Genomic DNA, 24,947 nt, shown 5'->3' with positions numbered 1-24,947 from the left:
TCCACGGTGTGGGCCTTAAAGAGATGTTTGTGAGTGTCAGGGACTCTGTAATATCTATCTGGCTTGACAGGAGCAGGGGGGAGAGAGTCAGGGTTAGCACTGGAATCAGAGAAAACATCATCCAAAACGTCCATCACAGGAGGACTAGCTAAAGGTCTGTGCTGGTGAAGCTTTAGGAAGGTACGGAGCCTTTTCCTGGAATCAGAGAATTCCTGACCCTGCCATTGGAAATGCTCCCTCATTGAGTGCAGAACTTCACCAAAAGAGAAATCCTCTGGAGGAGAGGCAGAGGGAATTGATTCCTCAGCATCAGAGTCCTCGTAGGCCTGGAAAGATTCTTCTTGAATGTCTGAATGCTCAGAATCCCCAGAGGCCTCATCTGAGGAGAGGTTTTCAGTCTGCTCAGTTCTAGGCCTTTTCTCTGCAGGAGGCTGAGAACCTCTGTCTGGGTGAGACTGAGACCCCCTGATAAGGGAAAAGGTCTGCAGCAAGAGACATAATCTGTTTATCAGAAGAGGGGGCCTGGACAGCAGGTTTAGGATGGGCCTTGGCCTGGCTGGCGGCCTTAGCACGTGCAAAGGCCTTGATGGACATAGATACAGGGGGCCTAACAGCCCCACATGCAGGAGTGACCTTGTCCACCGGAATGGTGTTGGGTAAATCAAGAACTTCGGTATCCGGGGGAAAATCAACAACCGGCTCCACAGAGGTCTCCGGGACCTAAGGACTAGATATCGCTGTGTTGTCGGTCTGGAGCGGCTGAATTACCGCTTCCGCAGGGACCGAAGCACTAGCGGAGGGTCTAGGAGTAGTATCGGTAGAGGGCGCGGGCCGAGGATGCCGGTCACGGTCCTTCCGTTTTTTGGAAGACTGAGCTGTCGGTAGATCCGACGGCATGATATATGCTAAGGATTCGCCAAAAGAGTCTTCAGCAAATTCTGCCCGGCGCCTGAGAGTGCGCTTATTGAAGCAAGCACAGGCAGCACAGGCCGAGACATCGTGGTCTGGGCCCAGGCAAGGAAGACAGTAAGAATGGAAGTCTTTATGAGGTATTTGTTTACACAAGACAAACAATTATTAACTTTCTCAATTTGTTCTGACATCGGCTGAGGCAAGAAAAATGTTCCCCAACGGGGTACTTAGCTTTTAGATGACTTCGGTACTGAAAACACAGGAGCTGACCGACCGGCACTTGCGAACTGCTTCTGCTTCGGGCACTGCGCGGCAAGAAAGACTGAAGAAGATGGCATCAGCCGATGCCTTTATACTCCAGCCGTTGTGACGTCGGAGAGGAGGCGACACCAGCCGACGCCGGACCCAGACTTTGGAATTCGGCCGACCGAGGGCTGCCTGAGGCAGGACAACCCATATGTTATGACTGCAGTTGCATTCTTGAAGGACATCAAACACACTGGACATTCCTAGTTCTGGAGGAAACGTATGAAGAGGTCCCAAGAAAGCTGACTTGAGAAGTCCTGAGATGGTACAAAATCCCAGAAACATTATTAGAATTACAGCACTCTATGTGCAAGGGCCCAATGACAAGTACAAACAGTAGTTGGACTAGCAATGGAGTCCCCAGTGAAAGTAGGCATGCATCAGGGTTTAGCTCTGTTCACACTGGTGATGGACTACACTAGCAAACAGGCTGGAGGGGACAATCCAACAAACCTGCTGTAACCAGATGATGTGGCATTACAGTCAGACTCTTAACAAAACCTTCAGCAACTGAATGGAGTGCAAAACTGAAGGCACGAAGGATGAAACCAAGTACAGATAAGACAACTGTCATGGCAGCAAATGGAGGAAATCAGAACTTGAGAATTGAGATAGTACGGAATAAGTACAGTTGTGTACATTTACCATAAATGTAGATGTTAGAGTGTATTCACTGTTGCAGTCATTACATTTGGGTAATCTGCTGGCAGGTTGCCCTCAGTCGGCCTGATTAACAAAGTCTTGGGTCCTGCACTGGTTGCTGTCCCTTCTTCCACGATGTCAGGTCGTCCAGGGGTATAAAACATGCAGCCGAAGCCATTACATCAGTTTTTCTTGCCCCAAATGTCAAGTGCCCCTCAAATGGGGAGCAAATAAAATTAAAAAAACAAACATATACCTCCAACCAAAAGCAAACACACCAAAAAGGCTTTTAAGCATAGGCAAGCAAAAACTGAGGGTAATGCTACTAGCACTCCTTAAAATGGAGAACATCTATATCTGTGCAGTGACTGAGACATGGTTCAAGTCTCTAGAGAGCACCCCTGCACTACCAGGCTATAACTCGTACCACACTTTTTGGCAATGTAACCTGGACCGAAACACCAAAGGCGGAGGTGTGTCCATATTCATTAAGGATATCCACACCTCCAGGCTAGTTGCTCAGCATAATGCATCTGAGATTATCCAAGTGCAACTAACTCTGGGCAAAACTGCAATCCAAATTGTAGCTTGCTACAGATCTCCCACCATGCCCCAGGATTTCCACTCCTCTTTTCTTGATGTACTGGAAAATATTAGGGTTCAACCAAACACCCTAATAATGGGCGACTTCAACTACCCCACCATTAACTGAGAAAACTACTTGTGTACCATCTCCTTAGCTCAACGCTTTCTGGAATTCATAAACTCCAATGCCCTAGATCAACTTATCCACACCCCCACCAGGGGCAACAGTATCTTAAACCTAGTCATTACCAACATGAGTGACTGGTGTTCCACACCTGAAGTCAACTCCTCGTTGGTTCGATCTGACCATAAACTTATCACCCTTGATATCCACATCCCGGCCCCCACCTCCCATTAACGAAACCACAGTAAAAAATTTCTCCACAGCCAACTTCATGCTTCTTAAGACAGAAGTGGTGAACTTCATGACACCCATGCAGATGGACAATACAGTTACAACTGCTGAATCCTACACAAATGCACTCTATAAGCACTTACACGAGTGCATGGATCGTGCTATCCCAAACAGAACCAAGACGCTATCCTTCAAAAAAGGAAGCCAATCTGGTGGTCCCCTGCCATAAACAAACTGTACAACAGAAGGAAGAAACTGTTGCAAAAGAGAGTAAAATCCCATAAGTGGAGGAGCTCCCTGGTCAGCCTCAGTAAAAAGCTGAGATCCCGTATAAGATTCCCCAAAGCTAGCTTACGAAAATAAAAGTGCCACTAAATCTAAGGACAACCACAAAGCATTCTATAGCTATGTCAAGAATCTAGATGGCAACACCCAGATCTGCTCTGAGTTACAGCACAAAGGCACGAAAATGACGGAACCAACTGATATTGCCAACATCCTGGCAGATCGGTTCAGTGATAACTTTATCTCCCTCTCACCCCGTAAAGGGCCCATATCTATATAGGAAGAATGCAGAGTCCCTATAATCACAATTACGCAGGTAAAAGCTGCACTCTCTAAAGCCAAAAACACAGCATCCATGGGACCAGACAACATCCCAGGCTGCGTTTATATGAACTTCAGAACGAACTAGCTCCCCACTTAAGCACCATGTTCAATAATAGCCTCGCATCAGGTTTTGTACCCACTAAATGGCGCACAGCAACAGTTATCCCACGCCACAAAGGGGGAGCCACCACCGATCCCGGGAACTAGCAGACCAGGCTCATCAGGCTAATAGGTCGAAAGGCAATGGAACATATCATCATGGAACTCAAACAAAGACATTGGTAACCTCCAAACTCTGGATCCCACCCAGTTCAGGTTTGTGAAAGGCAGATCATGCCTCCTGAACCTGATCGACTTCTTTGAGGCAGTCACCAAAGTCGTGGATGAGGGTAAGGTGGTTCACACAGCCTATCTTGACCTCGTCAAGGCTTTCAACACCATCCCACATTCTGGAATTATAGCTAAACTCACTAAACAAGGTATAAATCCCTACGTCACAAGATGGGTTGCCAACTGACTCACTGACAGAACCCACACTGTAAAAGTTGCAGACTCCAAATCTGATCTCAAAGCAGTGACAAGTGGAGTACCACAGGGTTCCATCCTGGGACCTTTCCTGTTTGGTATCTACTTCTCTGAAGTACAGGCTAACACAGAAGGCCTCCGGCTAACGAAGTTCGCAGACGACTGCAAACTAGGAGCCAGAGACAAGTCCCCAAATGATGTGGACATCCTACAGACGGGCCTCACTGAGACAGATGCCTGGTGTCAAGAGCCAAGGCCTCAAGCTCAATGCCAAAAAGTGCAGTGTCATCCCCTTTGGTAAAAACTCTGTACCCATGAACTACCACATAGGCAGCAATCTACTTAACATTGAATGCGTGATAAAGAGACCTTGGGACACAGGTGGAAAGTAGTCTCTCCTTTGATAGTCACATCGCCACAGTAGTCAGGAAGTCCTTCTACGTGGCACATTTCATCATAAAAGGGTTCTCATCCAGGAAAAAAGTCATTGTTCTCCTCTACTCATCACTCATTAGACCCATTATAGAGTACAACGCCCCTTTTGGAATGTACCTCACAAGACATTTGCAGCAGCTGGAAAGGCTACAGAAGTACCTCACAAAGAGGATTACTGGCCTCAAACAAATGCCCTACACTGACCGCCTCCAAAAACTCCAGCTTTACTCCGTAGCATATCGCCTACTCTGAAGTGATCTCTACCCAACATATAAAGCTATGTCAAATCCAGAGCTGTTGGACATGCAACACCTAATGAAATCCCAATCCCTCCAAGCTACATGCTTCTAGGGATCTAAACCTTTTTACCACAATAAACAGGACACGCTGGAGGGATAGATTCCTGTCCCAGAGACTTCCTATACTCTGGAACAAGCTACCCATCTATATCAAGCAAAGTTCTTCATTAGCACTCTTCAAGAAAGAGCTTGATGAGTGGATGGGAAATAGGAAATACACCCCGGGGATCACTTCTGTCTCTGCTGGACAATGGCACAGGAAAATAACTTTCTTGGGTGGCGTAAGCTATGAAACCTTGCTGGCTAGGCTTACGTAGGCCCTTGGGCCAATAGCCTAGTACTTACCTATGAACCTATAAAAGAAGGTAGAGGTATAGTCAGAGAAAAATGGGGCTGGAGGGAGGGTAACCAGGACTGCAACAGTGAATACACTCGAACATCTACATTTATGGCAAGTGTACACAACTGTACTACGTTCTTAGTGTTTCACAGTTGCAGTCATTACATTTGGGTATCTTCCCAAAGCTAAGGTTGGGAGGAGGAATTTATACAGCATTAGGACCAGCTGTAAGTCCCTGCAAGACAGCAGTGGCAAAGCCAGCTCTGGATTTAGAGAAAATTGGTAAATGATAATGCTTGGTGAAAGTAAGTACTGAACTCCAGGTAGCAGCTGCTAGAATATCCCTGGTTCCTCTGAGAAATGTTGGAGAAGTAGATGCAGTCCTGGTGGAGTGAGATCAGATACTCTGGGGGATATGTTTTCCATGGTGCTTATAGCAGAAATTAATGCAATGGCTTATCCATTTAGAAATGGTTTGTTTTGAAATACCCTTCTCCTCTGCCCCAGCAGCAAATGACACTAGCAATTGTGCAGATTTTCTTTGAAATTTAGTTCTGTCCAAGCAGAATCTAAGTTGTCTGTGCACGTCCAAGGAATGCAGAATCCGTTCCTCTTTGTTCTGTGGATTGGGAAAGAAGGGTGACAATTGAATGGACTGATTAAGAGCCACAGTGGAAACCACCTTGGGCATGAAGGATGGATTGGTCCTCAGAGATACCCTGTCCGCATGAAGGATGATAAAAGGCTCCACGGCCATAAGGGCCTGTAATTCAGATATCCTTCTATCTGACGTGATTGCTAAAAGGAAGGCGGTTTTCCAAGAAAGAAATTGTAAGTCTGTAGTAGCAGCTGGCTCGAAAGGAGGTAGAGTGAGTTTCTCCAAAACAAAGTTAAGGTCCCAGGGCAGGGGTAGGAATTCTCCTGGGTGTTCTCAAGTTCTTTGCCCCTCTGAGATACTGCTTGAGCAGGGGATGAGAAAAGAGGGGTGGTTCTAGGTTATAGTGAGCTGAAATAGCTGAAGAGTGGATTTTAATAGAGGAAAAAGACAGGCCCTTGTAAAGCATCTCAAGGTATTGCAAAATCTGCGGTAAATTGGGCACTGCTGTGCTCATCCCTAAAGATTGGTTCCAGGCACAGAATCTTTTCCATTTGTCAGCATAAGATTTTCTAGTACTAGCACTTCTCGCCTCTAAGATGAAATCCATCAAAGGTTTGCTGAGGGATGCTAAGGATGAATTTAAGTGATCAGCCAAGCTGCAAGGTTCAATGTTGGAAGCTGATGGTGCAGAATTTGGTTCTCCTGCCGAGACTGCAAGGAAGGTGTCTGCTGCAGGTGCCATGGAGATATTTGAAAGACACTGCACAGGAGGGGGTACCAGTGTTGGCATGGCCAGTCTGGAGCAATCAAAATCATTCTTGGTTTGTCCTGTTTGACTTCTAACAGAACTTTGCAGAGTAGAGGCTGAGGGGGAAAGGCGTAGAATGATAGGTGTTTCCAGCTGAAGGACAGAGCATCCACTTTTCAGGCTTTTTTGTGGAGAGTCCTTGTGCAAAATTTGTCCAACTGGTAGTTCTGGGGGGGGGGGTCAAATAGATCGATATCTGGGCTCCCCCATTTGCTTGTCAACATGTTGAAAATCCGTGGCTCCAGTTTCCACTCGTGTGTCCATGAGAGTTCTGCTTAGTCCGTCTGCCAGTGTATTCAATTTTCCTGGCAGGAATTGAGCTTGTAGTTGTAACTTGGTAGCTCAAAGCCGTGTTCCACAATGTCATGGCTAGTCTGGAGAGGTGGTAGGAATGTGTACCCCCCTGCTTGTTTATATACCACATAACCGTAGTGTTGACAGTCTTTACCACTAGTTGTCCTGGAAGAATGTAGTCCTAAAAGGCTGTCGGAGCATTCTGTACAGCTAACATTTCTTTTTGATTGAGATGTAGGTGTATTTGATTTGGGTTCCATTTGCCCTGAATGCACTTCCCTGCCAGGTGAGCCCCCCATGCAAAGTCTGATGCATCTGTAGTTAGGGTTTGGGCGGCAGTGGGTAGTGTGAATGGCAGTCCCTTGTTTTGGTGGCAGGCCTCTGCCCACCACTGGAAATCCAGGCGTAGGCAAGGTATGACAGGAATCATTTCCAGGCTGTGACAATGTTGACTCCAGACTTACGTACCACTGTAGTTTCCTCATATGCAGTCTTGCCTATGGAATTATTAGAATGCAGGAGGCCATGAACCCCAAGGCTTGCAGTATTTGTCTTGCAGATGAAAGGGTTTTTGTGGCCACTTGTTTGAAGTAAGTTACCAAATGAATTTGCTTCTCTGGCGTGAGGAAAGCCATTTGGGCAGTTGTATTCAAGCTTGCACACAGGAATGTTATCTGTTGGGAGGGTACCAGTTGTGATTTCTTTTTGTTTATGGTGTACCCCAGACAAGTTAGAACCTTTTTTTACAAACGCCAGATGATTTAGAAGAATTGCCTGGTTTTCTGCCTGAATTAGACAATTGCGCAGGTATTAATATATTTGAATATTCCTTTGCCTGCAAAATGCAATTACTGGAGCCAGGCATTTTTGTGAATACCTTGGGTGCAGTAGACAAGCCAAAGGGCAGTGCAGAGAACTGATAATGCAAGTAGCCTGCCTTGAAGCGTAGGTATCTTCTGCAGGATTCCTTGATTGGGATGTGCAGGTATGCTTCTTTTAAATCTAGAGTTGCCAACCAGGCATCTTTGCCTAGCATAGGAAGTAACTGGTGAAGAAGAGTCAGCATCTTGAATTTTGGAATGTCCAGAAAAGAGTTTAGAGTAGACAGGTCCAGAACTGGACGCCATGATTTGTCTTTTCTGGGTACCAGGAAAAGCCTGGAATAGAAACCTTGTCCCTTTTCCTGTTATGGTACTGGCTGGATAGCCCCATGTTTAAGAGGGAAAGTACTTGTTTTTGAGCCTCTGGCCACTGATTTGGGGGCAGGACTGGCTAGCCGTTTGGTGTTGGCAACGTGTGGAAATGAAATATGTATCCCTGGGACACTATATTTAAAACCCATTTGTCCTGGATTATGAGTTCAGTTTTTTGCATGAAGAGCAATCTTTCCCCCCAAAGGGGCGGCTAAAAGGTAAGTGCTTGGTAATTTTAAAGGAAAGTCATTGATACTGTTTACCATAGGGGGGTGTCTTATTTCCAGATTTGGAAGTGGAGACCCCCCATTGCTTAGTTCTGAGAGTCCCCTGGGACTGAAACCTGGTGCTTTTGGTGTGTCTGGGTTTGGCTTGAGAGGATCTGGAAGTTGCTGGAAAGGACAAGTTCTTAGCAGGCCAGTGCCTACTAAATCTTGGGGTTTGCACTTGTAAGAAATCTTTTACAGTTTGCATAGATTTAGCTTTATCTTCCATCTTTTTTAAAACTTCTTCAGCCTTATTGCCAAACAGGCGGTCCTGATTTAAAGGAGCATCCAACAATTTTGCTTTAACATGATCAGGCAGAGATTGCTCCTTAAGCCAAGCATGCCTTCTAAGCACAGACCCAGTAACAGCAGCCCTGCAAGAGGCCACTAAAGAATCAAAACCACATTGCAAACTATGTTTTCCAACTTGTTCAGCAAAATGCAATAAATCCTGTAAATCTTTATTTACCACACAGTCAGAAATAAACATCATTTTCTGTTTAAGCAGTCCAATGATATGCTGCTGATATTTTAACATATGAAATTGGCAGTTTAAAGCCCTGATTGCCAAGGTTGCAGAAGTATAAACCTTTGTACCCCATCTATTCAGCACCCTGGAGTCTCTATCAGAAGGGGTAGGATTTTTAGCAGTAGAAGCCTTAATGCCCTTAGGCCCCTGAGAAAATGGTTTCAGGATCTGCAACAGGATTTTTGAAAAGGAACTCGTGGGACTCAGGAACCCTGTAGTATCTGTCCGGTTTACTAGCAGCTAGAGGCAGGGAATCAGGGGCCATACTGAATTCCGAAAACACATCAACAATATCTAGTACAGGAGGGTATAGCCAAAGGCCTATGCTGAGGTAGAAGAAGAAAATCCCTAAGCCTCTTTTTTGAATCAGAAAATTCCTGACTTTCCCAGTGGAAATGCTCCCTTAAAGTATGTAAAGTTTCTCCAAAAGAAAAGTCCTCGGGGGGGGGGGGGAGCAGAGGGAATGGAATCCTCTGCATCAGAATTCTCATAAGTAGGTATGGACAAATCCAGGTCATTAGAAGAATCAGAAGAAACAGAGTCCTGATCAGAAGATTCATAGACAAGCTCAGCCCTAGGCCTCTTAGAGAAGGGGGGGGGGGTTGACTACCCCTGATTAGAGTAATTATATCTTCAGCCATTTTGATCATTTGTTTTTTAGGCATAGGGGCCTGAACATGTGGCCTGGGCATCGTTTTTTTAGACAAAGACCGAGATTAAGGCCTTAGTACTGAAGGTGGAGTCGGTTTAATATGCAAGTCTGTAGGCCTGAATACAACCTCAGAAGCCGGTGCCTGTACAGCAGCTGTGGACCCATCCAAGGTAGAGACATCCGCGGGTTCCATAGGTGAAGTATCTCGCGACATATCGGACTCCAAATGGGTCTCAGTAGAGGCTTGCGAGTATCAGGGGCTGCGAAAGCGCTTCACTGAGTACCGGCGAACTGTTGAGTCGGCAGTTCTGGACCTCGACGGCCTGTCTCTGTCTTTACCTTTGCGATTTTTCAAAATCCCGGTAGTCGGATGGCTAACCAACGTCATTTCTGGATAATTAAACCGAGAACAGAAATATTTAGAGGCAAAAATGTACAGACGACGGATAGTGCGATGATTAAAAGCACAAAACCGACAGCAAGGTACGTCGTGGTCAGGGCCTAGGCAAGGAATACAGTACAAACGAAAATCTTTATGAAGTATTTGCTTTCCACAAGTAATGCAATTATTAACTTTTGCTGACATCGGTAAGGAGCAAAAAAACGTTTCCCCAACGGGGTACTTAGCTTTAAGTTGAAGACTTTGGCTCTGAAAATTGAAAACGAAAATTTCAGGAGTCTGCCAACCAGCACTTGCGAACTGCTTTTGCTTCGGGCACCGCACGGCAAGAAAGACTGATGTAATGGCGTCGGCTGCATGTTTTATACCCCTGACGACCAGACATCATGAAAGAAGGGACAGCAACTGACGCAGGACCCAAGACATTATTAATCAGGCCGACTGAGGGCAACCTGCCAGCAGATTACCCAAATGTAATGACTGCAACAGTGAAACACAAAGAACATCAGCAGAACATGCTACAGGGTTCAAGTATCTAGAAGGGGTGGTTAAGAAGAAGTCAAGTCTGAATGAGGCAGTGAAAGCAAAAATCAGATGGGATGCAGCTGTCAGAGGGTTAGTGGTAGTGCGTGACAGAAGAAAGCCAAAGGAGCTGAAAAGTAAGGTGTACAAAATGGGTCTATATTATATTATCGAACGTTTAAAAAAGCGAACGCTGATTGATTGACCTAATTTAAGTGAAAGCTTACAATCTCGAACTGTCAGATCAACGATTTTTTTCCCAGGGGGGGAAAAAAAAAAAAAAAATTCGCTGATCCAAAACACATACACACAACACAAGCACAGCAAACAGAAATCCACACACACAAACCTAAAATCTGATACCTAACCCTACACTAAACTATGCACACACCACTAACTACCCACTTACCTTAACCCAAACCCTAACCCTAAGTTCCGTCACTATCGCACACACTCACCTCACTCGCTCCCTAACTCACTTAAATCCGCCCTAACCCTCATGTCCACTCAATCGCACACACACCTAACCCGAGCCCTAACTCACCTAAATTACCCTAACACTCACACATCCACACAATCGCACACTTACCTGAATCCGACCGGTAACTTTCCACCATAACACTGAAAATACCGAAGCAACAGAAACGGACAACCAAATTCTTTCCCTAGGAAAAAATTCGAGTTTCTGCTGCTTCGATATTTCGCAGTTTTGCAAAAGTAAGTTCGATCAATCAGCGTTCGCTTTTTTAAGCGTTCGAGGATATAATATAGACGCGTACAAAACAGTGGTGTGACCAGTATTACTGTATGGTACATAAACCCAGCAGATGAGGGAGCTGGAGGTGATAGAAATGAAGTATCCGAGATGGGTGGTAGGGTGCATACTGTGGGACAAAAAAGTGATGACATCACAGGAGAAGCTAAAGTAGCTTCAACTGAACAGAAGGTCAAAGAGAATAGATTATGGTGGTTTGGGCACATGTACATAAAAGCAAAAGACTCTGGTGAAGATGATTTGAGACAGACAGGAAGAAGACAAGAGAAAATGAGGGCATCCAGCAAAGGGATGGATGGACTATATGAGAGAAGACCTACGACAGTCAGGCATGACTGCTGAAGGTAGAAGAGTGGCACTGAATCAAGACAGAGATGACAGTCGATGGGAAACCCCAACCCAATCTAGAAAATTGAAAAAAGTACGTTGATAATGAGGCTGAATCCTATCAAAGGATACACATTTTAAGTACAACTCACAGCAATTTTCCCCCAGCACCAAGTCTAAATTCAAAGGATCACATAACCAAACAGCAGTATCTGCAGGTGAGGTAGCTCTACCTTATTTACTTTACAGGTTACATTACACTGGACCTCCACCTCTCCATCATATTTACTGCCTAACAAAGCTTTGCACCTATACCAGAACCATTAGTATTCAGTTGGCAAGGCTGACAGTATAGCACAGAATGGTAAGTATGAGCTGCTAACTATCCCACATTCTCCACCTTTGCATGCTATATGGCTCTGAGCAACTCAGCAGTGTTTTCTGGTCACTCCTAAAACAGGTACTTGTCTTTTAGTAGTTCGTAACTGGTTAATGAAGATAACAGAAAAAGTACAGCCATTGAGAAATTGAGAATTCTTACGTTACACGGATTAATAAAGAATGCACTGCAACAGAACACTAAGTAAGGCCAACACAAGAGAAATGTGGTGCTAAGGTTCTAACATACCATGAAACTTTGTGTCCAGAATCATCTGTGAAAGTTTTCTTTCCACATCAGCCTGCCAAAGAAATAAAAGCAAAGGATACGTTAATACAAACGACATATAAAAAAGCATGGTTTATTTTTATATCACTCTAGGAAAACAGACTAAGGCAACAGTGGGCAAGCTTTTTTGAAAAAAGTGCCACTTCGTGCAAGATTTAGAAATGTCAAGCTGACAAACTGTGAAGGGGGGAGCTGATATCTGGTACATACATTTAAAAAACACTAATTCCAGTCAATAAATCTGCTCAAGTTGGTACAAGAAATCCTTCAGAAGCAAAAGGATATGATGCACTGATAAAGATACTCCCTCCTTTGCTGGTCTCAACAGTCTTTCCATTTGTTTTGTAAGAATTAACACAAAGAACTAACTTCCTAAAGGAGAAGGGCATAACAAATGAAATGCCAAAGCTGTTCTTACCTTTGAAAGTTGGATGAGACTTGAAATGTGTTCAATCTAAAAATAAATACATTAATTAATAAACAAATTGGGCACGTGACTAACTAAATGTGCAGTTACCTGAACAAAATTTAACTGTGCAACAGAAAGACCAGAAAATGCATTGTGATATCACTTCTAATATGGAACAAATGACGCATCACACTAAACTTTTAGTTATGTACTTACCATAACTTTAGATGTTTGGGATCCATCTCGCCTACATTCTGTACTGATGGGTTCGGAGCCGATCCTCGGCTCCGACTCGGCACGCTATGCAATAGAGCGAAGTCTCTAATTGGCTGAGCTATTCTATATCCCAGGATGCACCACCACCACCAATTCCCCAGATCTTGTTTGTCCGCACACATGCACCCACACATGCACTGCTGATATAACATTGCCAGATGTTTCAAGATGAAACGGTCGAACTCGAACCGTCCGGTCTCTTCTGATCTCCAAGGCAGGGGGAAGGAGGGTGGGCATTAGGAATGTAGGCGAGATGGATCCCAAACATCTGAAGTTATGGTAAGTACATAACTAAAAGATGTTATGTGATCCTATCTCGCCTACATTCTGTACTGATGGGACAGCGTCCCTAGCACCTGATTCCTGGGTGGCTCACTGGAAAACACTCCTGAGAACTGTGGAACTGAAGGAAGCTCGTCCCCGAGATGCCACATCCAATTTGAAATAAAGGTGTGAGGAGAGGACCAGGTAGCCGCAGCACAAATGTCACTAATGGCAAGCTTAGCATGAAATGCTGTTGAAGTAGCCATAGCCCTTGTAGAATGAGCTTTCACAGTGGTTGTAAGCTTTCTATAAGAAAGAAAATAAATATGACTAATACAGTCTCTGATCCACTTGGCAATAGTGACCTTCGTGACGGCTTTGCCCAATTTATTGTCTGAAAAGGACACAAACAACTGATCTGTTTTTCGTGTTTGGTGCGTCCTATCTAAGTAGAAATGCAATTGTCTGTGGACATCCAATGAATGGAAGATATATTCTGCTCTGTCTGAGTAATTGGGGAAGAAAACTGGAAGTTCCAAAGACTGTTGAAGACAGAAACTCGAACAAACTTTGGGAACAAAAGATGGATTAGGCCTATGGGATACTCTATCCTTGTGAAAAAACAGGTGCAATGGGTTGACACATAGGGCTTGAAGTTCGAAACTCTTCTGGCTGATGTAATTGCCACCAAAAAAGCGGTCTTCCAGGAAAGAAATTTCAAGTCAGAAGTTGCTGCCGGTTCGAAGGGGGAAGAGGTCAAGGCACCTAATACGAAATTGAGATCCCATGGTGGAGCAGGATGAGAAACTGGAGGACGTAGCAGCCCAGCACCTTTCATGAAGGCTTTACACAACTTATTGCTCATCAAAGGTGGGTCTATACTTGCATGAAAATTAGAAATAGCTGCTAATTGAACCTTAATGGTAGAGACTGAAGAACCTTGATTGAATAGGGAAGCTAAGAATTTCAAAACATCCGCCACCGGGGCAGTAATGGGATCTAAACCCCGGAGTTGGGCCCAAATGGCGAATCTCTTCCATTTACTATTATACATTTTCTTAGTCGAATTCTTGTGGGATGAGGACAAGATATGTATAACTTCTGAGTCTAAAACCTGGTTCCTGACTATAGTCGGAAGTGGAGGAGCCAAGCTGTTAATTTCAGTGAGTGAAGGGACTGGTGAAGCTGTCCCGACTGATGGATCAAGAGATCTGGAACCTGGTCCAGGAACCATGGACCGTCCAGTGCGTATTTCCGAAGAAACGGCAGCCAGACTTGATGAGGCCAGTATGGGGCAACTAAAATCATCTTGCACTGCAAGTGAATTGCCTTCTGGATCACCCTGGGGAGAAGGGGAACCGGAGGAAAGGCGTACAGTAAGCCGGTGGGCAAAGCTTGGACTAGGGCGTCCTTGGGAAACCTCCCCAGACTCAGGGTAAGAGAAAAGAACCGTAGACATTTCGTGTTGAGGGGAGTTGCAAAGAGGTCGCAACAAGGAGTTCCCCATCTTCTGAAGATCTGAGATGCTACTCTGTCGTTGAGAGACCACTCGTGCGGGGAGAGAATGGTTCTGCTCAGTCTGTCGGCTATCACATTGGATCTCCCCGGAATATGTGTTGCTACCAAGAAACGGTTGGTTGCAACAGCCCAATTCCATACTCTCATGGCCTCTCTGCAAAGAGGGTAGGACCTGGTCCCTCCCTGCTTGTTTAGGTACCAGACTTCTGACATGTTGTCGGACTGAACGGCAATCATACCTTGGGGGAGGTAGTAGTGTAGTGCTTGAAGCAACAGAAGCACTGCCCTCATTTCCAGTATGTTGATGTGTAGGGAAGTCTCGCCGGGGTGCCACTTGCCTTGAACTGACCTGCCCAGGTAATGTCCCCCCCACCCTGTCTGGGAGGCGTCCGTAGTCAAAGTGGCCACTGGAGGAGGAGGAACGAAAGGTCGCCCCTGATCCAGGTTGGACGAGGTAAGCCACCAACGGAGGTCCTGTTTGCACGTCCCCGTAATTATAATTTGGTGACTGAGAGGAAGTTCCTGATACGACCACTGGACCGACAGGAGCCACTGGAGAATCTTCATGTGTAATCTTGCTAAGGGGACCAGGAGAATGGTAGCCGACATGGAACCCAACATTTGTAGGACCATCCTTGCTGGGGCTCGGCGTTTGAGGAGCAATGCTCGGACTTGAGATTGTAATGTTTCTATTCTCTCTGTAGGAAGATAGACCCGCATTTGCCTTGAGTCTATGTCTTCCCCGATAAACCGTATAAGCTGAGATGGCAGCAACACAGACTTTGCCCAATTGAAGGTGATTCCTAGGGAGGTTCCTAGAGATATAGTGGCTGCTAGGTTCTGTAACAGTAGATGCCTGGAGGTGGCAGTTAGGAGCCAGTCATCTAGATACGGAAACACCTGGAATCCTAGACTCCTCAGGTGAGCAGTCACCACCGCCAAACATTTGGTGAACACCCTGGGGGCTGTGGTGAGACCAAAGGGCAGTGCGCAGAACTGGAAATGACTGTCTCCCAGGCTGAAGCGCAGATGTCTCCTGGACGCCTGATCTACCAGAATGTGATAATAGGCGTCCTTGAGATCTATGGAGCACATCCAAACACCTTTCTCCAGTAGCGGGAAAATGGATTGTAAGGTGACCATCCGGAACTTGGACTTCTTCACTGATCAATTCAGGTTGCTGAAATCCAAAATGGGCCTCAAGTCCCCGGTCTTTTTTGGCACTAAAGAATTTTGAGTAAGTCCCTAATCCGGTCTGGTCTACGGGGACCGGTTGGATGACTCCTTTTTGAAGCAGCTTTGAAATTTCGATGGCTGCAATATCCCGTTGACTGGGTGGGGGGTCCGGGATTTTCCTGGATGGAGGGGGGGTGGGGTGTGTGTGTGTGAAAAGGGGATGACGTAACCTCCGGCGATGATTCGGAGCACCCATTGGTCCTGAGTGATACTCTCCCAGGCCTTTAGGTGCCTCGAAAAACGACCCCCGACTGGCTCCGGAGCTGCACAGTCGGGCAATCCTTCAGGGATGCTGAGAGGTTGAAGAGCCACGAAAGGATTCACGGTCTCCAGTGTTGCGGGGGCCTCTGCTGCCTCTGGGACGGCGTCTTCCGGAAAAATTTCACCCTCCTCTGCCTCTAGAGGGGGGGATCGTCCTGCTGTGAGGGGTAATTCTTCTGAGATTTACGGAACCACATTTTCCCTCCTCTTTTAGCCTTGGGATAAGGCCGAAAGGGAGAGGAAAACCGTGCTCCTATGGCAGTCAAAGTTTTACCCTCTTGTTCACAGCGGGTCAAGGTGTCCTTTACCTTGGGTCCAAACAAAGAGGACCCATCAAAGGGAGCGTCGGCAAAGGAAGACTTGAAGGCCTCCGCAAAATGACACAGGCGGAGCCAGGCTTGTCTCCGTAGAGCAACACCCGTACCAGCCGCTCTACTCGCCCCCTCGGCTGCATACGAAATGAGCCTCATGGACGAGTTCGATATTGACGACAGGGTAGCCAACTGAGAGCTAACCGTCTGGGCTAACTGCTCAGGCAGGTTACCAGAGAGGGCATCAGAGTTCCTTGATCAGGTCCCTCTGAAGTCTAGTGAAGTGCGTGAGGTAATTCAGAGACCTTAATGTAAAGGCCGCTGAAGAAAGGGTGCACTTCCCGTACCGGTCCATGCTCCTAGACTCCTTATTAGGGGGATGGACGGACGTCGAAGCCTCTGCCACATCTTGCTGGGTAGCAGATGCCACCACCATAGCATCTACAGCCACACCCTTGGTGAGAAATTCCTTTTCAGGCTGACAAAATTTGTTAGGGCAAGCAGGCACCGGTTCCACAGAATCTGGATGTTCCCGCCCTTGAGAGATCAAATCCAGGAGCTCATCGAAGGGCGGAGACACCCAGGAGGTGGAGGGCTGAGCCCCGAAGACCTTGAGGAACACAGACTCGTCAGAGGAAGGGGGTTTGGTCTGCCAGCCGCCTCGTTGCTTGAGGACTTCCAGGATGTCCGCAAAGGAGACATCATCCGAGGACGACTTGGGGGACCCTTCCGCATCATCAAGATCGGTGTCGGAGGTGATAGACTCGTCAGGGGAGTCGACGTGCTTCCTCTTGCACTGTTTTTTCTTGGGGTTCCTCGAAGACTCTTCAGAGGACCTCCAGGAAGAGGACCCCAATGGGGGTGACCTCAGGCCCCAGGGCTCCGCTGTCTTGAGACAGGGGGACTACAAAGGACCCAGTCTCCATGCCTAGGGAAGGTGCCGGGGAGACTGTGGAGGTAGCCAAAGAAAATTTGGCCAAAGCACTCCTCATGGCTCCAAAGGCCGGACCCCCAGAATCCTGGGAAGGTCCGACCCCCAAAGCCATAACAGCAGACGGCACTCCCGCAGCCGACGCACCGAGAGAGAGGCTCGGAACCGAAAACATCGGTCCCGAAGCGTCACCCCTGGGGCCGACCGAAGAGGTCTGTGTACCGAACTCCGACCCAAAGGCCGGAGTAGGAGTAGGAGTAAGGGTCGGAGCCGACCTGGACACCTCCATCGGCTCCACCAGCATCGACTCCAACGGTGCAGAGGCTGTTGGAGGAGGAACCAAGGCTAAAGGGTGGACCATCGGCTCCGAAGCCGACTGGGCTGGAGCCGAAACTAACTTTTTGAAGACTGGAGACTGAAACAGCCTTTGGAGCACCCTGTCAATGTCCAAATCTGACATCTTGGAAGATCGGGAGGAGATCGAACGGGTCCGACTAGACTTCTCCACCGGCTCCGAAGGACTGGGGGACCGGCTCCGAATTGTCTCGATCAAAATCGGTGCCGAAGGAGACTCCATCTGGCAATGTTATATCAGCAGTGCATGTGTGGGTGCATGTGTGCGGACAAACAAGATCTGGGGAATTGGTGGTGGTGCATCCTGGGATATAGAATAGCTCAGCCAATTAGAGACTTCGCTCTATTGCATAGCGTGCCGAGTCGGAGCCGAGGATCGGCTCCGAACCCATCAGTACAGAATGTAGGCGAGATAGGATCACATAACATCCTATTGGTTTCTGTTCCCAGAAATTACCTAACTGCTCAAATAAAACAAATTCATGCACTTAAATATGGCAACAGTTTAGTCATTTCAGCACATAAAAAGTACTTAATACATGTTACAAGGCAAGACTACACTCCTGTGACTTCACTGCAACAATGACAAAACTAATCCAATAACCTTAAAATAAATTGTACAATAAAAAAATATTTATTTTTGACAAAATTGCTGACCTAGCCTTGCTTTTTAGAAAAAGAAAAACTAAACAGAAAATACCATCACATCCAGAGATAGCAAAATCCTTAGCCTGAGCAAGTATGTACCATTTTCTTTTTTTTTTTTGATTAAGGTTAAGACAACATCCTTGACCATAGAGAACTCAATTGTTAAACTGCAGTACAAGTTATTTCATCAGCAAAACTCAAGAACTGTAGCTGCACCATCTAATAGTATGCTTATTAAACAGCATGAAAATGTTAATTACCTATGCCCAACAGTTCACTTTCCTGCTAGCAATGAATATCTCCCTGCAAATTAACTGCTGCAAATTTGGCACTTACACTGATAAAAACTGTACCAGTAATACGTCTGACCTACAAGCAACTCCAGTATAAACATACCTGTTGCTATCTAACATCAAGGACCCTCACTGATTGGTGCTATGGCTGGACTGAATCTCAAACAGTAAAATAATGAAGACGGAAAAAACTGAAAAACTACATGCAGACCAACAAAAGGGCTGATTACTGCACAGCACCTAGCAAAAAGGCTAAATCCCATGAAAGTTGCCTGAGAAGGAAGTATCATTGACACTAGCCGCCTCACTGACCAAGTCTGCAAATGGCATATGTAACAAGCTTTGGAAGTCTGGCACCTTTGCCTCCAGCAGAAAGAGGCAACCTATAAATGCTTGACCACTCATGGCCAAACCTATATACAGCCCTTAAAATAACAGACTATCTTAACTTGTCAGATAAATTTGGGAAGCATAACTAGGCTTGAAAAGGCTCCCAGGGTCATTAGCCTAGTGGATCTTCTTAAGGAGAGAAGAGAAGATCACAGCAAGGGGAGAATTCCCACTGGTGTTGATCCATCCACAACCATTTTTCACATTTTTGCACATGGAACTGGGGTGTCACCTCAACAGTGACAATCATTCAGAGCAGAGGTTTACACTGCTGAGCGGCTAGCCCTGCCATGGTAGCTCTTCCACACCACATATTCACACACACACAAACACACCTATGACCAATTTAGAGTGTCCAGCCAATCTACTGCATTTCTTTGCAATGTGGGAGGAAACTGAAGCACCCAGAGGAAATGGAGGATAAGCAGACTCCGCACAGAAAGCACCCCAGCTGGAAATCGAACCAGGGAACCTCTTGATCTGTGGTGACAAGGCTATCTCCTGCACAACTGTGCCTTCCACTAGTACTGATATCAAACCATAATGTCCAACAATCAGAAGAAAAGGCAACTGTAGCCCAAACATATGAGCAATCCACCACGAGTCCATCCAAAAGTACAGTTGTGTACACTTATCATAGATGTAGATGTTCGAGTGTATTCACTGTTGCAGTCATTACATTTGGGTAATCTGCTGGCAGGTTGCCCTAAGTCGGCCTGAATAACAAAGACTTGGGTCCTGCGTCGGTTGCTGTCTCCTCTCCCATGACGTCAGGTCGTCAGGGGTATAAAATATGCAGCTGATGCCATTTTAATCAGTTTTTCTTGCCCCAGATGTCAGGTGCCCTCAAATGGGGAGCAAAAAAAATATACACACACACACACATTATATATATATATATATATATATATATATATATATATATATATATATATATATATAAATAAAACTATAAATATATAAATGCACTTTAGAACACATAGAATTTACCTTTAACTAAAAGCAAATACACCACAAAGGCTTTTGAGTATAATGAAGGAAAGAAAAAGTATAGAAAGGGGGCTGGCGGGTGGGGAATCTGAATTGCAACAGTGAATACACTCGAACATCTACATTTACGATAAGTGTACACAACTGTACTATGTTCTTCGTGTTTCACTGTTGCAGTCATTACATTTGGGTAGAATCCCAAAGGTATGGATGGGAGGATGGAACTAAACAGCTTTAGGAGCAGCTATAAGGCCCTGCAGGACGGCAGTGGCAAAGCCTACCCCGGATTTAGAAGAGAGGTTATGAACTGAGCTCCAAGTAGCAGCTTCTAGAATGTCTCTGGCAGGAACCCCTCTGAGAAAAGCTGCTGAAGTGGAGGCTGCCCTGGTGGAATGGGATCTGATCCCCTTGGGCACAGGTTTACCATGGTGCAAGTAGCAGAAACTAATGCAATGGCTTATCCATTTAGAAATAGTCTGCTTTGATATAGCCTTCCCCTCTGATCCTGCAGCAAATGTCACCAGTAGTTGCTCAGACTTTCTTAGAGATTTTTGTCCTGTTTAAGTAGAATCTTAGTCGTCTGTGTACATCCAATGAATGCAGATCCGCTCTCCCCCTTGTTCTGCGGATTTGGGAAGAAAGTTGGCAGGTGAATGGTCTGGTTAAGAGCCACACTGGTCCTGAGAGCCACCCTGTCCGGGTAAAAAAATAATGAAAGACTCCACTGCCATGAGAGCCTGTAGTTCTGAAACCCTTCTAGCTGAAGAGACTGCCAAAAGAAAGGCAGTCTTCCAAGAAGAAATTTTATATCCGCAGTAGCTGCTGATTCAAAAGGCGGTAGGGTGAGTTTTTCCAGCACAAAATTGAGGTCCCATGCAGGAATTGGCGCTCTCCTGGGAGGCCTTAAATTTTTGGCCCCTCTGAGGTACTGTTTTAGCAGGGGATGAGAAAAGCGGGGAGGCTCTGTGTTTTAATGATCCGAGATGGAAGAGGCATGGATTTCTATTGAAGAAAAAGACAGGCCCTTGTGAAGCATCTCAGTTAAGTATTGCAAAATCTGAGGAATACTGGGCTTTGCTGTGTCTATTCCTTGAGCTTGGTTACAAGCACAGAATCTCTTCCATTTATCAGCATAAGATTTTCTAGTATTAGGCCTTCTGGCCTCCAAAATGACATCCATCACAGGTTTACTGAGAGATGTGGATGGTGAAATTAGTTAATTAGAAATGCTGCAAGATTCAGAGTTTGGAGCTGAGTGTGCAGAATTTGATAATTCTGCTGAGACAATGGGTGAGGTGTTTGAGGCAAGTACCACAGAGTAAGGTGTGACATATTCCTTAGAAGCAGGTACCAATGTTGGCGAGGCCAGTCTGGAGCAACTGTAATCATTTTTGTTTTTTCCTGTCTGACTTTTAGTAAGACCTTTGAGAGTAGAGGCAGAGGGGGAAAGGCACAGACTGATCGGTTTTTCCATCTGAAGGATAGAGCAACCACTTTCCATGCTTTTTTGTGATGAGTTCTTGTGCATAATTTGTCCAACTGATAGATATGTCTAGGCTCCCCCATTTTTGTGTTAACATGCTGAAGATTTCTGGATCCAGTTTCCATTCGTGAGGGTCTTAAGACTTCTGCTTAGGTCCTCTGCCAGAGTATTTTGCTTTCCTGGCAGAAATTGAGCTTGAAGATGTATTTGGTAAATCAAGGCTGTGCTCCACAAGGCCATGGCTAGTCTGCAAAGGGGGTAGGAGTGGGTAACCCCCTGCTTGTTTATATACCACATAACTGTGGTGTTGTCCGTCTTTATCAGTAGTTGTCCTGGATGAAGGAAGTCCTTGAAGTCTGTCAGAGAATTCTGAACAGCTAGCATTTCTTTCTGGTTGATATGTAGATGCATTTGGTTTGGGCTCCATTTGCCCTGAATGCATCTCCCTGCCAGGTGGGCCCCCCAAGCATAGTCTGATGCGTCGGTAGTTAGGGTTTGGGTGGCAGGGGGCCTTGTTTTGGTGACATGTCTCTGCCCACCAAAGAAACTCCTGTTGCAGGGCAGGGAATGAGAGGAATCATTGTTTCCAGGCTGTGACAATGTTGACTCCATAAGCTTTTTAGATACCATTGAAGTTTCTTCATATGCAGTCTCGCATATGGAATTAGTAGAATGCAGGACGCCATGAACCCCAAAGCCTGCAGAATTTGTCTTGCAGATAGCTGGGGTTTTGTTGCCACTTGTTTGAAGTATGTTGTCAATTGAATTTGTCTGGCGTGAGGTAAGCCATCTGGGCAGTTGTATTCAAGCTTGCACCCAGGAATGTAATTATTTGAGAGGGTACCAGTTGCGATTTCTTTTCATTTATGGTGTACCCTAAGGCATGCTAGAAGCCTTTTTACAAATGCCAGATGTTGGAGTGTGTCCTTGTCCTCTGTCTGAAAGACAATTATCCGGATAAGGATAATTTGAATGTTTCTTTGTCTACAAAATGCAATTACTGGTGCCAGGCACTTTGTAAAGACCCTGGGAGCAGTAAATAAGCCAAAGGGCAGTGCAGAGAATTGGTAATGCAAAAAGCCTGCTTTGAAGTGGAGGTATCTTCTGCAAGATTCCCTTACTGGGATATGCAGGTATGCCTCTTAAGTCTGGAGTTACCAACCAGGCATTCTTGCCTAGCATAGGCAGTAGCTGTTGTAAAGTCAGCATTTTGAATTTTGGAATGTCCAGGAACGTGTTTAGAATTGATAAGTCTAGAATTGGACGCCATGATTTGTCTTTTCTGGGTACCAGGAAAGTTCTGAATAAAATCCTTGTCCTTTTTTGGTACTGGCTGAATAGCCCTCATATCCATGGGGGACATGACTTGTTTCTGGGCCTCTGCCCACTGGTTTGGTGGCAGATCTGGCCATCTGTTTGGAATTGGCAACTTGTGGAAATGAAATCTGTACCCCCTGGGATACTATCTGTACCCCTGGGATACTACTTGTCCTGGGTAATTAAATGCCAATTTTGAACATGAAGTGCTAGTTATCCCCCCAAGGGGACTGTCAAAAGGTAAGTGCTTGGAGATGGCAGAGGAAAGTCATTGAGACTGTTTACTGTAGGGTTGTGCTTTGTTACCTCCTGATTTGGAGGGAGGCATCCCACTGCTTTAACCTGTAAGATCCTTGTGTTTGACATCTGGAGCCTTTGGAGCGCCTGGGTTTGCCCTGAGTGGCTCTGTTGGACACAGGAAAGGACCAATTCTTAGTAGGCCAGTGCCTACTGAACCTGGGTGGCTGCACTTGCAAGAAATCTTTTACAGTTTGCACAGATTTAGCTTAGTCTTCCATTTTCTTTAAAACCTCTTCTGCCTTATTACCAAACAGAATGTCATGCTGTAAAGGGGAATCCAACAATTTAGCTTTAACATGATCAAGCAGATTTTGCTCCTTGAGCCAGGCATGCCTTCTTATCACCGATCCAGTTACAGCAGCACTGCAAGAGGCCCTCAATGAATCAAAACCACATTGCAAAGTATGCTTTCCAACCTGTTCTGCTGAATGCAAAAAATCCCGTAACTCTATTTTCCACTCAGAAATCAACATAATTTTCTGTTTCAGTAAGCCCATAACATGCTGTTGATATTTAAGCATATGAAACTGGAAGTTTAAAGCGCTGATTGCCAAGGTTGCAGACGTATAAACCTTCTTTCCCCATCTATCCAGCGCCCTGGAATCTCTATTAGAAGGGGTAGGATTTTTGGCTGTAGTTGGGAACTACTATATGTATATATATATATATATATATATATATATATATATATATATATATATATATATATATATATAGATATATATACAAACACATATATACATATATATATAGATAGATATATATACAAACACACATATATATATATATATATATATATATATATATATATATATATATATATATATATAGACACATATATATATATATATATATATATATACACACACACACACACACTTTAGCAAGTACCCTGTGTCCCCCGCACCCCCCCCCCCGCTATTTAAACTTACCAACTCCAAGATCGCATTACAGTGAGGAAAATGGAAACTTACCCATTCCACACTGTATGGAGAAAGTACAGTTGTGTACACTTACCATAAATGTAGAAGTTAGAGTGTATTCACGGTTGCAGTCATCACACTTGGGTTATCTGCCGGCAGGTAGCCCTCAGTCGGCCCGAATAATAGAGTCTTGGGATTTCTGCATCTGATGCTGTTGCCTCTTCCATGACGTCAGGTCATCATGGGTATAAAACACACAGCCGATGCCATTACAAAGTTTTTCTTGCCCCAGATGTCAGGCGCCCTCAAAATAGGAAGCAATTACATGGTGTGGAACACCGCCAGTAAAAAGTAAATACCATCTGCATAAGATATGGCCAAAAAGAGGATAGGTGGAAAGAATAAAAAAGACGGGGGGGGGGGGGCTGGAGGGAGGTTAACCAGGACTGAAACAGTGAATACACTCAAACATCTACATTTATGGTAAGTGTACATAACTGTACTATGTTATTTGTGTTTCACTGTTCCAGTCATCACACTTGGGTTGACTCCCAAAGCTGAGGAAGGTTGGAGGCAGTCAAAAAGTATTGGGGCTGGCTAGCAGGCCCTGTAAGACTGCATGGCAAATTCAGCTCTGGATTTAGAAAAAATAGGCAAGTGGTAATGTTTGGTGAAGGTGTGTACAGAACTCTAGGTTGCAGCTTCTAGGATGTCCATGGTAGGGACTCTCCTGAGGAATGCTGTAGAGGTTGAGGAAGCCCTAGTGGAAGGAGTTCTAACACCCTGTGGGGTAGGTTTTCCATGGTGTTTGTAGCAGAAATAGATGCAGTGTGCTATCCATTTGGAAATGGTTTGTTTTGAAGTGGCCCTGCCCCTGTAGCAAAGCTGACTAGCAGCTGGTCAGACTTTCGAAAGGTTTAGTTCTGTCATGGTAGAACCTCAGTTGTCTGTGCACGTCCAAGGAGTGCAGAATAATTTCCCCTTTATTCTGAGGATTAGGAAAA

General features: G+C 45.4%; 1 protein-coding gene across 4 annotated transcripts in view; it reads right to left on the bottom strand.

Annotated features, from left to right (window-relative positions):
* PSMD11 (proteasome 26S subunit, non-ATPase 11) overlaps nucleotides 1-24,947 on the bottom strand; it is a 2,265,797-nt gene that overhangs the window by 567,606 nt on the left and 1,673,244 nt on the right. For all 4 annotated transcript variants that reach the window (XM_044055234.1, XM_044055235.1, XM_044055236.1 and 1 more), the window contains 2 exons: nucleotides 12,458-12,493; nucleotides 12,001-12,052 (listed from right to left, as the gene is read on the bottom strand). In XM_044055234.1, the coding sequence (XP_043911169.1) occupies nucleotides 12,001-12,052; nucleotides 12,458-12,493 (88 nt within the window). The remainder of the gene's footprint in view (nucleotides 1-12,000; nucleotides 12,053-12,457; nucleotides 12,494-24,947) is intronic.

This window comes from Protopterus annectens, chromosome 13.part0, assembly GCF_019279795.1.
Source record: "Protopterus annectens isolate FY-2018-M chromosome 13.part0, PAN1.0, whole genome shotgun sequence".
Taxonomy (NCBI): domain Eukaryota; kingdom Metazoa; phylum Chordata; order Ceratodontiformes; family Protopteridae; genus Protopterus; species Protopterus annectens.
This window is presented reverse-complemented; position numbering and strand designations above follow the sequence as displayed.